Source organism: Gymnoscopelus braueri (genome assembly GCF_963280865.1).
Source record: "Gymnoscopelus braueri genome assembly, chromosome: 5".
Taxonomy (NCBI): domain Eukaryota; kingdom Metazoa; phylum Chordata; class Actinopteri; order Myctophiformes; family Myctophidae; genus Gymnoscopelus; species Gymnoscopelus braueri.
Window position 1 is genome coordinate 40160734 of NC_137606.1, and position 19209 is coordinate 40179942.

Genomic DNA, 19209 nt, shown 5'->3' on the forward strand with positions numbered 1-19209 from the left:
TGTGACATTTATATTAAGCAAAATATTAAGCAAATAAAGTTAGATAGTATGATGCTGAGCTAAACATTAGTTTAATTTCAACGTCTTAATTGATGAAACGAGACGGGAAAATGGGCCGCTCTCTCTCTAAACGTATTTTTTCTCATGCCAATAGCTCATTTGAATTGACAAATTGTTTTGTTTGTTTATTTCTGTGGTGGTGGTTCAGTGGCACTATATCTGTATTTAATTCAATGGCTTTTATATTTTATTTGTGTGTGTTTAAGGGATATATTCTCTTCAAATCTGCTCTTATGGCGTAGTCCTCCTTAGTTCAGTGGGTACAGCACATGTCAATACTACAGTTTTTCTCCGTGTGGGAGCTCATGGGTACGATTCTGGGGTCATACATTCTGTGCTTTCTGTGTGTGCACTTATGCCGTGTGTCTCTTCCTTTGAGCGGGGGGGGGGGGGGGTTCTATAAAGGCAGGCTATTTGTTCAGTTGCAATTTCAGCGTGGCTATTAAATAGGCAAACATTTTAAAAAGGTGATCTACAAGCTCACAACGAGTCGCGATGCAACTCTATTGCATCGCGACAGACAGGTAGACTGTGTGTTACACACACACACGTCACACGACCGTACTCCAATAGGAAATTGAATTCGGGAGTCTGCGTGCTCTGTATGGTCGCCAGGGGGCGATGATATCCCATAGTAAGTACCTTACGAAGCTATGCTATAATAACCCTGCACCTGGGAGGTAGTTAGTTATTGCCTCACACTCCCTAGGAAGCAGGGAGGATGGGGCGGGCTTTATAGTCCTCCAATTGTCAGCCCCCCCGCCCCCCACTCTTACACACACACAGACAGACACAGTTTGTTACAAGCTCTGCAATGTTTGGAAGTAAAATATCAAAATAAACAACTGATAATGTAACGTTACTCCACATGGACGTTGTGTAGAGTTGTTTACCAGAGTGGTGAAAGCTGCTAAAACAAATGTGTGACAAGAAACAAGAAACAGTAGAGCATTATCTCCATCTGACCAAACTGAGGTGAGTTTCTGCAGGTGACTTAGCTTAGCTAATTAGCGGCTTAGCATTAAAGGATTTGATGGTCAAAAAGTGGGGAATGCAAAACCACAACTTTAATACTGGTGGTGTGGTGTACATGGCTTTACACTCTGCAACTTTCAACCAAGTCTCAAGTTTCACAGCATAAAGCCAGGCAGCTACTACTGTATACTTAGCACTGATAATCATAATGCTGCTAACACTGTTGTTTCCTCTCCTAGAACTCCTGCTGTAAAGTTGGAACACATGTGACTCACAGCCCAGTCAGCATCAGGGAACATCCCAGAGAAGGGAGTGATTCCTACCAGACATGGTGGCTTCCTATTCGACTGGGCAGGAAGAGCCTCTCCGGGCAGCGAGGTTCAACCTCCAGGAATCAGTGAGAAATTGAAGTACTTTTATAAAGTTAAAGCAAACTACAAGAAAACAAAGAAACACATTTAAGATACAGCTCTCGAGCATAGAGCTGCAGATTAAGGAAAAGTTTGATAAGCTTCACCAGTTCTTATATGTGGAAGAGGAGGCCAGGCTCTCTGCACTGAAGGAGGAAGAGAGGCAGAAGACTCGGATGATAATGGAGAAGATTGAGGATCTGAGCAGAGCGATGACGACCCTTTCCATCACCATCAGAGATGCTGAGCCAGACAACATCTCATTCCAGCAGAACTACAATGCCATAATGGAAAGAGTCCAGCACACACTTCCGGATCCACAGCCGGTCCCTGCCGGAGCACTGATATAGGAGGTCAAACACGTGGGCAACCTGACCTTCGGAGTGTGGAACAGGATGAAGGACATTGTCACCTACACCCCGGTGATCCTGGATCCCAACACTGCCAATCCAACGCTCCAGGTGTATGCAGGGGCGTAGCACCAAAATCTGGGCCCTGGGGACAAAGATTCACTGTGGGCCCCCCTAAGATTGTTTTTCTTTAAAGAAGACCCACATTATTTTTATTTCTTTATTTTTTTTCTGGGGCCCTAGTAACTCAGTCCCACTTACTTGTGACGCCCCTGCACACACACACACACACACACACACACACACACACACACACACACACACACACACACACACACACACACACACACACACTTATCACACACACTTTTCACAATGGGTATCAGAGATTTAGTCAGTTGTAACCCGAGTGACTTCAAACTAGGTGAAAACCAATCCATTTCCTCTTCCCCTTTCTTTAAAATACAATAGTCTTGTTATTTTATTTCTGTTTGACGTCATGGTACGGTAATGTATGCACACATAATGTACAGTGGAGCCACAGATCTGTCTCGTCGTAAACATCTTCCAGTCACCATAGTTAGCTGCGAGCCCTATTTTATAACACGTACAAGTTGTCAACTGGAGTCGGATCTCCGTTTAGCCCTGCGGACATAAAGGAGGTGGAAAATCAGAGCTGAAGCCGTGCGTCTGTGAGTCAAAACGCTTGAGCTTGAAAAATAAGCTGCCTGTGCCACAGGGTGGTGTACTGTGGGGACAAAAGCTGGATTTGTTTATGAAACATTATCAGGTTGGTAGTAGTGTATAGAGCAGTGGTTCTCAAAATGTGGGTCCCCACATGATTTTGGGGGGGGGTCCCCAGATGGCAGTTTTAAAGTGGCAATTTAAGGACTTTTAAGACCTTTTTAATACCTTAAAAAAAGAAGAATAAATTAAAATAAATACCATTATACTGCATCAAAGTAATCAACAAACTATATACATAAAAACTGGTCAAACAGATTGGCCAAATTGAAAATAGCTGATCTACAAGCTTGTATATCGTATATTTTGGAACTGAGTCAAAGTAAATGTAATGCCTCAACTCCTACAATTCCAAGTGCTTGTCAGGGTGGGAGGTCCCCAGTTCAAAATGATTATTTTGGGGGGGTCACAGCCTGAAAAGGTTGAGAACCAGTGGTGTAGACACATGTGTGTGTGTGTGTGTGTGTGTGTGTGTGTGTGTGTGTGTGCTTTAAAACTGTCCACAGAGGGTGCCTGTCTTATGTGTAATGGGAGTTTATTCCAAGCCGTCGGACCGTAGAAGCAGAATGCTGCTTCACCGTGTTTTTTATATGACATTTCAGGCGGTTTGGAACGTATTTAGGGAGGAGGTCATAGAGGTAGGAAGGTGCCAGACCATTGAGAGCTTTATAAACAAGTAAAATAATTTTTAAATCAATCCTAAAAACCGGGAGCCAATGTAGTGATGCTAAAACTGGAGTAATATGTCTTAGAGTGGTAACTTTTTTGCCACCTCTGTTTTTTTCTTCCTGAAATGTCTACACCAGGGGTCTTCAATGTTTTTCAGGCCAAGGACCCCTTAGCTGAGAGAGAGATGAAGCAGGAACCCCCACATTGTATAGATGAGAGATGAATCAGGGACCCCCGCTACATATTGTATAGATGAGAGAGAGAGATGAAGCAGGGACCCCCACTACATATTGTATAAAATTGTGTTGCAGATTAAATTTTTTCATAGATTTCATAGATTGCTTCATAGACTTGTTAAACAGCACTGTCACCAGTGTTGTGTCAATTCATGTTTTTGTTTGTTTATTTACACATTATCTTTTCTATTAATGTGTTAGATTCGTGTTAATGTGAATTTTCAGACATTTAAGCACTTAAACCTTCAATACTTGGTAAAAAGTCTGCTCCTTTTTTCCTCCTACACCAAATCTTTGAGGAAAATAGCAGATCTACAAGCTCACTCTGGTGAAATTGTAGATCTGCACCACTGTGCGTCATCCTACAGTCACCTAAGGTCTGACCTGAGTTCCGTTTTATTCACACATTTTAGGCAAGATGATCTGGTAATGTTATGTCACCACAAGCCACAAGGCAAAACTCACACCAGTACTAATCTCTCAAGAACAGCTTCTGCACTGCGTTGGAATCTGTCGGGGAGGTTCGTCATAACGAGTGCGCATTCAGATCAGGAAGTAGGCCGCGCTTTACCCAATCACATGTAGTGGGCGGGATTCAGATGTCCGTCGATCTTTCCCCCTCGAAACAAACTGAAACTAATTTAACAATAGCGTCCGCGGAGCAGACAAAACCACGGAAATATATTCACATTTTAACTTACTCTTTCATCATAGAAACAAGTGGGCTTATAACCAAAACGATCCATGTTCTCTGGGAGAAGTGGTGTTAGTGTTCCGTGTAGAAATATTGTTAGTGGGAATGAAAACATAGTCGCACCAACCGGAAGTGATGCGCTGAAGGCGCATCACAAACATCGGTTTCCTTGTGCTCTGGTGTTACGTTATCGTCCGCCCAGAGCCAACAGACATAGAACAAACAGCAGAGGGCGCTGTTTTTCATTTTCAGTTGGCGATGGGTTCCCAGATTGCACCAGTACTGAATCATCCCCATTCTATGTCAGAATAAATGGAGATCGTCTCCAAAGAGCCCTGGATCCATCTAATCCCTTCAACACAACACAGAGGTAAAGACCGGTTAAAATCAGGTAAGATGATCTGGTATATCAAGAAGTTGATATACCAAGGTTTCTGTCCGACGGCGACGATATATATATATATATATATATATACGACACCTCTATGAATGACACACCAGACCAGAACTGACTGTAAGGGATAACGATCGCATTATTAGATGTGAATTGTACTTTGGACACAATTATTATTTTATATTAGGATCTGAGAAGAGTTTTTAATTAGGAAAGAACAGGTGATCATTGCAGTTGACTTTTAAAGGTCTGATGCTGTTTTCAAGGTGAGAATGTCTCTTGAATGTATTATTTAATTTATTTCATGTTCATTTCCAGTGTTGGGAAAGCTACTACAACTGCTTCCCCATGGTCATTTGTTCTCATGTTTTTGTTATAGGCTTGTTTTTTCTTGACCACAATGTTAAATGTTTTAATTTAGATAGCATGTTATTTAGAAATATGTTTTGTTCATGGTTTACCTGGTATCCTATATTTTCAATGTACAGTTTATATTTGATAGTATTGTTTAGACAGATGCCTAGGTTCATTGTTTACCTGGTATCCTATAGTTTCAATGTACAGATTATAATGTTGATAGTATATTGTTTAGACCAGGGGTCTTCAATGCTTTTCAGGCCAAGGACCCCTTAGCTGAGAGAGAGATGAAGCAGGGACCCCCACTACATATTGTATAACATTATGTTGCAGATTAAACCTTTTCATAGATTTCATAGATTGCTTCATAGACTTGTTTGACAGCACTATCATCAGTGTTGGATTCATGTTAATGTGTATTTTCAGACAGTTAACCACTTAAACCCTCAATTCTTAGAAAACCTGTACTTGATCTGCTCTTTTCCCCCCTACACCAAACCTATTTGCAGCTGTAGGCTACATAGTTAAAGTAGTTCAACAATTGTTTTTAAGTGTTACATTGAGAATGTACAGAACATGTGGGGTATATTAAATGAAATATTATAGGCTACAAAAACAGTCTCATTCCAGTACAAAATATGCCTCTCAATTGAGTTTTATTTCCAAAAAGTTGACCCCATTTTTTTGTTGTATGTTAACGAACATCTGCGTTGCTCTGGGTTTTTAAAATGAAGACATCTGATGTCAATATTCACACTCAAACAGTCTAGTCTTCAAACTGTATTGACATGCTGACAGTATCTTATTTATATCTGCAATAATTATTCACATAGAAAGAATGACCGGTCTCCTCCTTGCACATTTCTCCTTTTTTCTAACAATCAACGTTGTGTGAACAATTGGGCCTACCGTATGCCTGTTTAGTATATCTGTTTAGATGCCAGGACAGAATCTCTTATTAAAGCAACACATGAGCACTCTCTCAAAGTTCTTATTGGTTAGGCGCTTCCTTTTGGCACTGAAAACATCCTTGTCAAGGCCGCTCATAATTGTACAACCAGTGTTATTTTACCATTACTGTGTTCTGGTACAAAGAACACAGTAATGTTATTACAGCACCTTTGTGTATGAAATGAATGCATATGTGTCAGTGTTCTCTCTCATAGAGTTTTAAACAGTGGTGGAAAAAGTACAAAAATGTTGTACTTAAGTAAAAGTATCATACTGCAATATAGAAACACTCCGTTACAAGTAAAAGTCCGGTACTCAAAATGTACTTGAGTAAAAGTACAAAAGTATAGGCAGCAAAAAATGCCAAGAGTAAAAGTACTATGCCGAATGTCCTATTTCACACAATAGGTCTAAAATTCAAATAATTATTTTGAAAATAGAAGATCTACAAGTGTGTAGATCGACAATAAATAGCCATAGTTTAAATAGGGCTGAAGTGGTTAATGTAAGTTTTGAAATAATAATACAAATCTACAAAGTACTAGTAACTAAAGTTTTCAAATAATTGTAGTGGAGTAAAAAGTACAATATTTGCATCTGAGATGTAGTGGAGTAGAAGTAAAAGTAGGCTCCTGAAAATTGGAGACACTCCAGTAAAGTAAGAATTCCTCAAAAGTGTACTTAAGTACAATACTTCAGTAAATGTACTTAGTTACTTTACACACCTAGTTAAAAATGTGTTCTCTCTCATAAGGTTAAACATGCATGTTCTCTATCATGGAGTTAAACGTGTGTTCTCTCTCATAGTTACACATGTATGTTCTCTCTTATAGAGTTAACCATGTGTTCTCTATCATAGAGTTAAACGTGTGTTCTCTCTCATAGTTACACATGTATGTTCTCTCTCATAGAGTTAAACGTGTGTGTTCTCTATCATAGAGTTAAACATGTGTGTTCTCTCTCATAGAGTTAACCATGACGTCATCGTTCCAGAGCACTCGACACTTCACCATCACCTTCCTGGTGCTTCTGTGTTTTTCTTCTGTGTCTTATCTATACTACAATCTAGACATCATCCTGACCTCCTTTAACATCTGCATGGTCTCCCGACAAGAACAAGAGAGCATTCTCAGTTTGGAAGGGAATACGTCCCTTCAGGTCCTGAACCCAAACGTGACCTCAGAGAAAGATGACATACTAATATTGATGTGGTTTTGGCCATTTGGCGACAAATTTGATCTGGGTTGCAGTGATTTTGATATGGAAGGATGTCATCTGACAGATAACAGGAGTGTTTACCACAAAGCACACGCTGTCTTGTTTCACCACAGAGACATCCATGGGGTGCTTGACAACATGCCTGAAGAACCACGCCCCTTGTTTCAGAAGTGGATTTGGTTTAACGGGGAGTCGCCTGCCAATTCCCTTCAAATCCCTAAACTCAACGACTTGTTCAATTTGACAAGCAGTTATCGGCTAGATTCTCACATCCCCGTGCCTTATGGGTACCTAACTCCAGTGACCCAGGAGGACAAGAGTTTCAAACTGCCACAGAAGGACAAACTGGTGTGCTGGGCCGTGAGTAACTGGAACCCACAGTATAAAAGAGTTCAGGTCTACGAGGAGATGAGAAAGCACGTCAAGATAGAAGTGTACGGGAGAGCTTTTAATCGCGGGTTGAATGACCAAGAACTTTTTACGGTAATATCTAGCTGCAAATTCTACCTGTCTTTTGAAAACTCTATTTACAAGGACTACATCACAGAGAAATTATTTAATCCTATGACCCATGGGACTAGGGTTGTAGTCGAGACCACCTAAAGCGAGTCCAAGTCAAGACCAAGTCCGAGGGGGGACGAGTCCGAGTCAATACCGAGTCCGAGAGGCCAGGGAGGGGGTCGAGTCCGAGTCAAGACCGAGACCGACGGGAGGCGAGACCGAGTCGAGGCCGAGACCGACCGGAGGCGAGACCGAGTCGAGACCGAAACCAGATATATATATTTTTTTTGATAGAAAATGTTCAAATCAGCCTCATGGTGGCGCTATGACAGGCCACAGGAAACTTTGCACACTCCCTAGAGGCCAAGGAAAACCCCTTGCCCTGCATTTTTCACATCTGCCTGTTAGAGCGCCACCAGGAGGCTGACTTTTGTAAAACAAATTTGTTGCTATTACTCCTTCAGATTCTGTCCAAAAATCACGCAAATCAGTACACAGTATCTCTATAGTCATGTGATCAAGACGGACGTGTCCAATATTTCATTTTGCATCTTAATTTGCTAATATTAGCTTCCAAAGTTTGCAGGATAGGTCAGTTTGGAACAAAATGCCTCAAATCATGAACGTAGCGTGCGATTTCCGTGAAATTGTCCACACACATTCCCACTAGAGAGGAAGAAATACCGCCCTTTTCACATTGGCCTGTTATAGTGCCACCAGGAAGCCACAATAACCTACCTGACCTGGCGGAGACCTGTGCTTCGAGGAGCCCTTTTTCTAGTTTTGTTTTGTTTTTATTTTGACATTTTAAAAATTCTTTGCATCTTTTAATGAATGGCAGAGCAATTAGCTATTTAGTTATTTTTACTGAATTAATTACATCTCAATGGTAAACCTAGACCAAACAACAATGACCAAATTGACCAATGAGCCATTATCATCATTACACATTAATGTTCCTTACAGACAGAACAATGAAAACTACTCTCCTTTAATGACAAGGAGCCATCATTACATAGCACATCGATATGTGCTACTTTAATGACTGAATTACATGTGAATGGTAAAGTTATTGACCAATCAATGACTAAGTCTCACACCCCAGCAATGAATCAGTGTTTCAAACACTGGTGAGACATTCAATTTAAACGCACTCATCATCATTCATTCAATATGCGTTTGCATCTTCAGTTTTAAAATATGTAAACGTCATAATAACAGGCTACAGTAGTTATATATATATTTAAAAAAAAGCAGATCTACAAGCTCACAATGCGTCCCATGACGCATTGTGACCAGGCCTGGAATTTCATCATTTTAGGCCAGAGGCAAGGCCACTTGGCCTTTTGTCATTTTTTAGGGCACAAAGGCCAAATGCCAGGGCATTTTTTTTAAAGTCCACGGACATAATTAATTTAATTTGAAGGTTAATGATGATTTTATTTTAATATAGTACAAGAATAGTATAACTATCTGTGTAATATAACCCATATTGGCAAATGACCAATATTTGTACTAAGTTATATTGGTCTCAATATTTGTCACATTCAGCCCTGGACTTCACTGACTGAAGTAGGGGTCATATGAATCACATTAGATTCACAGATTTTATGTATTTTCCTCACAAATTATTTTCATTCAAATTAAATGTGATTGAACTTGCACTAACAATGACTTTAGTTCATTTTGCACTATTTAAAATATAATATTTCTTAATTATTAATAATTGAAGCTTGTAGATTGGCTATTTTCACCAGTTTTTAAATAATAATAAAAGAAAGGAACATACAAGGTTTCCACCCAACAGCGACGGTTCTGTATCAGTACTTGAGTCAGTTTTAGCATATTTCATTCTAATTGGCTACGATGACTGCCTATGAATTTCATGGCCTGATTAGGTAAACCTGGCTTGGCCCTGTTGCGCACAGCAGAAGAACAGGTGAAGGCAATGAACTTAAACGAGGACTGTGCTGCGCAGCAAAAATGTCTCAAACTATGTCAAACTGTCACATAGCTGAAATAAACTTTCCATTTAGATCATTGTTGACAAACAAACAGAACATGGATGTTGTCTGCAAAAGGATTATTTATTTCTTGTCCATTTGTTTGTGAGGTGAGATCACAGCTTCTCTCTACTTTTGTGTGATATTGATAGCCTATAACTTTGAATTTGTTTGCAGTTCATTTCTATTGCTTACTGGATATTAAGACTCTAATAATTTTGGGATTTCGCTGTATTTTGTCAAATGTATTAATCTAATTCTATTTAATTTAATTTAAAATTATTTCATTGCATTGTAGTGACTTGGTCTTGGACTCGAGTGGACTCGGTGGGGGCAGAGTCCCGAGTCCCTTAGTCCGAGTCCGAGTCAAGACCGAGTGAAATTATGGGCGAGACCGAGACAAGACCGAGTAAATCAAAAAGCGGTTTCGAGACCGGTCTCGAGACCGAGACCGGTCTCGAGTACTACAACCCTACATGGGACTGTACCTGTAGTTCTGGGCCCTTCAAGAGGAAATTACGAGGATCATGTTCCTGGAGACTCTTTCATTCACGTAGATGACTTTGTCAGCCCAAAGGAGCTGGCAGAGAGACTGATTTACCTGGCCAACAACCTCACTGAATACATGAAATACTTTAAGTGGCGAGAGAGGTACAAGGTCCATCGTTGCTTTCTTGGCCATGATAATGTTTGTAAATCATGTCTTCATCTAAAGATGCAGAAACGCTATCAAGCTTTTCATTATCTCAATAAATGGTACTGGGGTTAAACATGTATTGTACATTGTTTAAAAACATGAAATCAGTGTAAATTTTTTCTCTTCGCTGCTGATTAAAAGGCACGTATCTTTGCCCTGTGTTTACATAATAAAACAATATATATGAAAGAATGACCCATCATTTCCCTCTATAGCAGCTGTTAATAGCCACTGGAGTAGTGTGGTGGTGTTTACCTGCAGAAACATATTGCCCTCGATCGCACTGTATTTGGAAGCCAATCTTAGCCAATCAGGATGTAATTTGAAAAATCTGAAAGACCCGTTTGGTTGAATGACTATAGAGATACTGTGTACCGATTTGAGGGATGTTTGGACAAAATCTGTCGAGTACTGTCAAAAATCGAAACATTTCCAAAATTGGCCTCCTGGTGACCTCCTAACAGGCCCACGGGAAACATTTGGGGCAGAGGTTCTGCTCTGGCATCCAGCGAGTGTGTGTGCACAGTTTTGCTGCGATCAAGCCAACGGTGCCGGAGTTTAGCTGTTCACAGACAGAAGGACGGACGGACGGACACACACACACACACAGATGGACAGACGGACAGACGGACGGACGGACGGACAGGGTGCAAAACAAAGTCTCGTTTTTATGTTATGTGTGGACCCCAGGAAGATTAATGTCATGTTTGTATGTTATGTGTGGACACCATGAAGATTAATGTCATGTTTTTATGTTACATAATATGTACCGATTTGCGTGTTTTGTAGGAGTAATATAAAAAATAATATTTTAAAAATGAACTGAAATTCCCCCTCTGGATCAATAAAGGTATCTATCTATCTATCTATCTATCTATCTATCTATCTATCTATCTATCTATCTATCTATCTATCTATCTATCTATCTATCTATATACACATATACATAATTATTTTTGTGATTTGTGGCAAAATGAGATGAGGGTGTAGTGGTTTTACTTTTTCTCACACTCACTGCGTCAAAATTCACCATCATGCATCACACATACAGCGTGGCATAATAACCAAAGGCTGCCTCATGGATAAACTAGGGGAATTTTGTTGCATGTCAAAACAAGTCAGATTTGGAAGCATGGGTATGAGAGGGGTTGAGCTGCAAGGTCGGTCGAAGGTGTCTCAACTGCTCAAGGAAGAGAGACCAAAGGCGGTGGGATATGGCCCTATAAAATGGTATTGTATTGATATTTTAGAAAATGTACAGGCACTGGAGCCACAGATCTGTCTCGTCCTAAACATCTTCCAGTCACCATAGTTAGCTGCGAGCCCTATTTTATAACACGTACAAGTTGACAACTGGAGTCGGATCTCCGTTTAGCCCTGCGGACATAAAGGAGGTGGAAAATGAGAACTAAAGCTGTGCGTCTGTGAGTCAAAACGCTTGAGCTTGAAAAATAAGCTGCCTGTGCCACAGGGTGGTGTACCGTGGGGACAAAAGGTTGAGAACCAGTGGTGTAGAGCAGTACTGGTTCTCAAACATCTTTAGCTCAGGGCACCCCTTGTAAATAACTTCATCCACGGCACCCCTGAATAATATTGTTAATTTGTAGAACCTTAGGTCATATTACAGTGCGTAAATATCCAAATCTTTCCCCATAAGATACAACTACAAGCGATAACTCCAGTTCCCAGCATGCTAAACCCAAAATTGCTAGGTGCTCTTGGACGGCCAATAGGGAAGGCTGTAATTGCTTAAGCATGTGTTCCTGTTGAGCAGCCTTGAAATGAATGGACAGGGATTTAACATTGTTCCTCTGCTACAAATGTTTCACATGGGGCTGTTATAGTGCCACCAGGACAGTGCTCCTACAGATTTTGTCCAAACATCACGCAAATGGGTACACAGTATCTCGATCTCTATCTAGTCAATAAACGAAACAGGTCTTTCAGATTTACAGGATTACATCCTGATTGGCTAAGATTGGATTCCAAAGTTTGCAGGAGTGCTCTGTTTTGAACAAAATGCCTCAAATCATGAACACAGCGTGAATTTTTGGTGAAATTTTGCATGTACTTTGCCAGTAGGCCGAGGAAGAAATAGCACTTAAAAGTTTTCACGCTATAACAGGCCGATTCGTGTTTTTACCTATAACTGCACCGATCTGTGCAAAAACGTGTATGCGCACTCCCTAGAGGCCAAGGACAAACCTTTGCCCTGCATATTTCACATCTGCCTTTTATCGGTACACATTATCTCTATAGTAAAGTGATCAAGACGGATCAGTCCGATTTTTCCTAGTCCATCCTGATTGGGGAATTCCAAACATTGCTGGCCCACAATAACCTACCTGACCTGGCGGAGACCTTACCAGTTCAATCTGTCCACAACTGCAGCTACAGTATGTTATCATTGACCATCAACCAAGGGTAAAGTTGTTTAAAGGTCATATTTTGTCATTTTATGCTTTAGTTCAGACAGATATAGAGAACTGAGAAACAGGAAAGGAGAGAGAGAGGGGACAACTTGCAGTAAAATTATGCTTCGGGTCAGATTCCAACCAGGGTCAGCTGTGAGGAAGACTGTGGTATGCATTGTTACTTGGTGAGCCATTATAGCCGTAAAACAAACTGAAACTAAAACTAGAAAAAATGGATCAGGACAAGAGCCAAATTCTATTCTATTTTTTGTGAATGTGGATTGTTTTTCCTTGATGCTGTGTGTGTGAAACATAGTCCAACCAGCTCCTGAGTAAGATACAATTCCCATTCTGGTAGCACACATAGGGGCCGGCGTCATTTGGCCACTGTTGCTTCATCTGCGGCCAAGAGAACCACTTCAGACTGTCCACAATGGGAAGTCTATACTTAGATAGATAGATCAGAATCAGAATCAATCTTTATTGTCACATCATATTACAAGTAACATGGGTGAAATTCTTAATTGCGCAGGCTCATCAATGCAGGCTCATCAATGCAGGCTCATCAATGAAGGCTCATCAATGCAGTTAAAAGATAGATAGAGAATTAGAGCATAGAAGAGATAAAGTGCATGAAACGTTGTTAATGTTCATAATAAATTAAGTGTCTTGAAATGTATGTAATGATCATCTGACCAGTGTGCTGTGTCATGATGAGGATGAATGTATCACTGACAACCCGGAGAGGTATGACTTTGATATCGTCCTGGGTTCTGAGGGCTTTAACTCAGGGACTCACAGCTGGGATGTTGAGATTGGAGGTAATATGATATGGTCACTGGGGTGTGGTGGAAGAGTCTGTAGACAGGAAGGGACCCGATGCGTACAGAAGGGGGAGACACTGGAGACTAGATGGTTTTTATGATAGCTACACAGCAGGCTCTGCAGGGTCAGAGTCAGAGACTGATCTTTCAGTGAACTAGTCAGCCAGGAAGATCAGAATTCAGCTTGACTGGAGCAAAGGAGAGCTGTCCTTCTCTGATCCTGTTTCTAACACGCACCTTCACACATTCACACACACGTTCACAGAGAAACTATTTCCATTTATTCATCACTATTACGATCGTGATAATGGTACTGTTGGTAATGGTAATTTTGATGAGCGCGCTTTGAAGGTGTTACCTGGCAATCTGTGTGTCACTCTGGAACACCACAGTTAGAGCCGAAGACAACACTAATGTCAATTACTATGTTTCAGATACACCACACATAACCAAACATATCCACGCAGTATTTATTTAAAATTCAGGGGGGGGGGGGGTCTAAATACTCTGTGTGAGTACTTAATAGTAATACATACTACAATAAGTGAATACTTTGTGGAATACTTTAATGTGTTACAAATACTGCAAGAGGTGAATACTTTGTGTATTAACTTTAATGTACTATTTTGGATGAGTGCTTAAATACAACAAGGGGATAGAATACTTTCATAGTGCTAATTTAGAAGATGGTACTGCTTATTAAAGTTCCTGAATGTTGAAGTGTGAGTATATTATCAATTAAATTGTCATTGTATTATCATTGTCTCTCTGTTGAGGCTGGGGAGAGGGGAGACTTTTTCTATCCAAGTAGTTTTTCTTTGTTTTCCCATGCCCCCCATGTAAAGCGTCTTTGGGTACTTAAAAAAGCGCTATTTAAATTTGAGATATTATTATTTATTTTGTATTTTTTTCTACAGTGTTTGTGGTTGAGGCATGGTGTCAAGAAAGACTGTTCATTTCTCTTTCAAACCTGCTAGGTGGTTTGTCAATCTGAGTTAATCCGTAGTGTGGTCTCGTGAATCACCTTCCAGACTGACCTGGTTTCGCTGGCTGAGGATTTGTGTTCCATTGAGTAACGTTGTTTGGTCTTGACATTTCAAACCTTTGTATTGGTCCTTGTTATACACTTTTTCTGACTGTAATGACCGGTGCTGGGTTGTAACATTGGAGAGTTGATTCCTAATTTGTAACATTACAAGAAATAAAGGCTATTTTCTTTGAACAATGAGTTGTGTTTTCCTTTTTCGCGTTGTGCAATATACCCTGGAATTATGTGAACATCAGTTGATAATCTACCAATGTTGGACAAGATACTGAAAATGTGTAGGCCTAATTAGTAACTGAATTACTTAACGTCACTGCATTATTAAAGTAAATACAGGATTTTGTGACACTTTTTCTTCAATATTGGACTCACATTGCATCTATCATGATTCATTGTAACTATTATCACTATGAAAAGTATGAAACAGACTCAACTGTTGATATAGTAAGCATGACTTTAGCAACATCAGCAAATCATTCTTTTTAAATCAAATCTTTCAAGATCTCTTGAAAATGCATTGCACCATGACCAGCCCTGGAATTTTGTCATTTTAGGGGCAAGGCCACTTGGCCTTTGGTGTTGTCCATTCTTTGAGGGCACAAAGGCCAAATGCCAGATCTACAAAATATGGGAATCCCCATATATAGAGAACCCTGATGTCATCAATATGATGTCATAGTGCTTATATCATCAACTGGCTTAGACTCCATATTTGGGCATGCCCAAAACAGAACCCCAATATGGGCATAAAAGAGACACAGACAGACAGACAGATAGACGGGTACAACGGGTACTCTGACACGGGTATAACGGATATTGGGTATTGAGTGGGGCATGCATTTCCAACTTGCGTAGGCCGGCACCTGTCTAGTGGTTAAATTGACCTCCAAATATGGAGGTCTTGGCACCATATTTGGGGCAAGACTGATCGGTGGTACAGTGGATCTGAGACAAATAAAAAAAAAACGTTTTTGATTTGATTTGATTTCCTCTGCCTGATGGTAAATCTTGCAAAACTTCTACACACACTTTTCCCTGGCAGAGATAAAAGGGAATGCATTTGGAAAGTAACAGTATGTTAGACGTTCCATTAGGCTACGTTTGATGCCAGGTAAGACGTGGCATTATTTAACACTGCCCGCTGTGCAGTTAATGTCTATGCATACAGGACCTGTAATCGCGAATACATTTTTTCTTTGTAACACTGCTGCTGTGCAATTCTGGTTTTGGAGGTTGAGGCTAACTTGCTTGTTGTGTTGTAGTGTTTTGGTTGTTGTTTTCATTTATTAGGCACCTGGATTTCGTAGCGAATAGTGCACCTCATGGAGGGGTATACGGTGCATCTATGATGAGCTTGCGCAAAAAAAAAAGTAATATTTTAGCTGCCAACCGACCCCCAGCCCCCTGCTGAAAAGCCACTGCTCGGCTCCCCATAGGTGCGACGCTAAAAAAAAAAGTTTCACCATTGCGTCGCATTCCATGGGTATCCTTGCTGTCCTGAAGTGCTTTCTTGCATACGTGCGCTTTGGGATATTTCCAGCGGCTTCCACATTTCTATTGGCCTTGGCATGCCTTGGTGAGGAATTGATATTTCAAACTCCCACTCCACAGCAAACACCCATTGCTGTTAATCCACAATACCCACAGGGTGGGCAGTCTTGAGCATTTAAGCCATATATACTTCAGCCTAGAGCAAATAGCAAGAATAGCGTGCTCCTTCTTGAGCTCTCCCTGTTATCACTTGCATGGCCTGTTGTCCATGGTTGGTGATGCTTAACTGAGTCTTGAGGCTTCAGGGATCGGCTGGAGAGGGTCTGCCTCAGTCTGCAGCTAACTGCTCAAAGATACTGTATCACATCAATGCTGAAAGCCGCAGCAACTGTAGATGGGTCTGAGTTTTTCCCTCCTTTAACTTCTGGTCATCTTTGTCGAGCGTTCTCTGTTCTTCAGGTGCTCTCTTGAGAATTCCCTCCACAAATACAGTAGTGGAGGGCTCCTTGGCATCTGTAAAGACTATAGTCGGTCGTTCCTCTGACACAACTTAATTGGCTGTAGTTGTGCTCTAAGCTCTTTTTTTTTTCTTTTTCACTTTTATAATTGTGCAACCATGGCTAACTTCAATAACACTGTAGCTCAAGCAGTTAGTAGTGTACTGAGATCTTTGTGTGTTGCGAGGACCCGGTTTGAATTAGACCTCCTGGTGTCATGTCCTCACGTGGTCCTGGTGTCATGTTCCCGCTCTCTCTCTCTCTGCACTCTCCTATCCTAATTAAACTAAGAACTAAATTGGAATGGGTTATAAAAAAAAAACTAGTCAGAAAGGCTATATATTTGAGGATATCAGGGAGCAAATCAGCACATAGCCATCTCTTATTGTTTGCTCATCTTACTTTTTTTAATATATTATTTATTATATTTCTTTTTTTATATCTATCATATCTCTTCCATGTTTTTGGTCCTTAAAAAAACGTGTTGCTATTCAAATAAAACCTATATTATATGAAAAAGCAGTAAAAAAATAAACCTAAAAACTAATTAATACTACTTGAAGAGCAACAGACATTGTGTTTCTTTTGGTTTATTTTAATTTTTCCTTTAAGTTCATCCCCATCTTCCTCTTCATCACTCCTTTCCCTACCAGGTTTATGTACAGTATACATCCAAACAAGTCAGGCTACCATTCCTAACCACTTGAACCCCAGTATGCCTATTCTGGGGGGAACAAAAACAGCAGAGTGGATTTGGTGCAGATGGAAAAAAGCGGTCCAAGTACAGTTCTTCAAGCAATCTTCTTACTTGTCCAGTGTCTTTGTGTTTTGGATGTTAAACAATGAGGGGTCAAACTGCTGTCCTCTAAATGGTGAATCTTCAGCATCCCAGCCCATTTGCAGCATCTTGTGCACCTCCATTTCCTGGCTTGTTAGTGGCTTGCCCTGTAGCTTCTGCTTGTTGTCAGATTTAGGTTTGTCCATAGTAGCAAGCTCCTCTTCATCAATGACTGGGGGGCGCTCACAATTAATCTTGCTGATATCAATCTCCGGTTCTCCTTTCAGCAGTGCTTTCCACCAGATCTCTCCGCACTTACTGAGTGATAGAACAACGCAGCGTCCAGGTTCGAGGTTCCACAGTGAGTCCTCAGCGTTAATCTTTTCCGTAAACTCTCCCTCCATCATTACCCTCTCTTCTGCGCCGTCCCTCACGCAGACACGTACACTGCCGGTCTGGATGCTAACCACCACCTGTCTGCCCTTGACGATCGTTTCAGGGACATTTACGCGTACTTCCATATCCGCAGAGTCTTGAGACCAGCAGTAGGTGTCCCTCACAGCCCCATTATAACTTTCTGGGTTAGACTGAAATTGCATCTGCTCATCCACTTCTGCTGAGCTGGTGCTGGCTGCAGTTGCCCGGTCTCCCTGTTGTGATGGCTGGGCAGGACCGCTGCTCGACACCGTGGAGGACTCCATGGCCGCCTGGGCATCCGTAGCATTCTGTTCCAATGTCTCCTTCTGCTGCTGTGCACACTCAAGCTCTTGAGCTGCTGGAGGAGGAACAGCTTTGCTTTCCTTTTTTTTCATCCGTTGTTTATTTCTGTCCTTCTCTGCAATCTGTTCAAATTTCTTGAATTTCTTGAGGGCCATCTTCTCTGCCGCACCATTGGGACTTGAAGTCCGGTAGAAGTCTGTCTTGCGATACAGAAACCCAAAATAGATCTGTAGAAAATCCTGTACATTTCCAACATTCTGCAAGATGCCGAACAAAGCGTTGTCGTACATCTCTGTCTTTTCCAGGGGCGGCGCCATTGCAAGTTAGCACTGTAAACGATATTTCAAAAATAAATTATTGTTTATGACTAATAGGATTTGCTAAGTAATAATACCTTTGCTGAATAGAGCTCCGAACTGTTTTCAAATCAGTAGTTTGAACAGAGTGACAACAACCTAACCACTTCACAGTTTAAGTACCAGTCAGGCTGCCTACAAGGCGTGACATAGCCTCTCAGCCAAAGCCATATATGGTTATAACGGTAACCAGTGTACCGTCTGTTTGTCTGTGTCACTTGTATGCCCATCATATGGAGATCTATGTATGTGTCGATCCCTGTCCCTTGTATCCTACTTATAATGTGCAAAACCTCTGTCTCTGCAGTTCGCGTATCAGATACGCGAAATGCAGACGTATCTCGCTTTTCGAGATACGTCGTATCTCGGAACGCGTCGTCGACCACCAGAGGGATTGCTGTGTCCGGCCTTGAGTCGGTTGGATTGCCAGTTGTCCAGAAACGCAGATCCCACTGATAGGCCCATAGGCATACTGTACATTATAGAGATCGAGTTGTCCAGAAACTCCAATCCAACCACTATACCTATATATGGCACAACCGACTTCAAACTAGGTGCGCGCATCACAGAGAACCCGCGGGAGTGATGCGCCTAATGGGAGGTCGGTCGGATCAGCAAATCTCCAAAAATATCTATAAAACCCAAATCCCCATGTATAGAGTACCTGACCATGAATATGACGTCATAGTACTGACGTCATAGGCTGACCTTGACTCCATATTTGGGAATGCCTCACACGGAACTCCATACAAGGGCATAAAAGGGACACCGGGTGGGGCCTGCATTTCCAACTTCCATCGTTTCTGACTTGCATCGTTCCCGAGC

The 19209-nt window shown here is 41.2% G+C and overlaps 2 protein-coding genes across 2 annotated transcripts; one reads left to right on the forward strand and one right to left on the reverse strand.

Moving 5' to 3' along the window:
• Positions 1-6815: 6815 nt before the first annotated feature.
• On the forward strand, positions 6816-14573 carry LOC308085906 (4-galactosyl-N-acetylglucosaminide 3-alpha-L-fucosyltransferase 9-like; the record flags this gene model as incomplete). Its single annotated transcript, XM_080429222.1, has 3 exons — positions 6816-7643; positions 10041-10220; positions 14529-14573. 3 exons carry the CDS (start codon positions 6816-6818, stop codon positions 14571-14573), a joined length of 1053 nt encoding a protein of 350 aa, XP_080285348.1.
• Positions 14574-17334: 2761 nt separating this feature from the next.
• Positions 17335-18345, reverse strand: LOC308085907 (nudC domain-containing protein 3-like; the record flags this gene model as incomplete). The annotated part of the gene is made up of 1 exon (XM_080429223.1): positions 17335-18345. The coding sequence occupies one exon, from the start codon at positions 18343-18345 to the stop codon at positions 17335-17337; it is 1011 nt and encodes a 336-aa protein (XP_080285349.1).
• Positions 18346-19209: the final 864 nt, after the last annotated feature.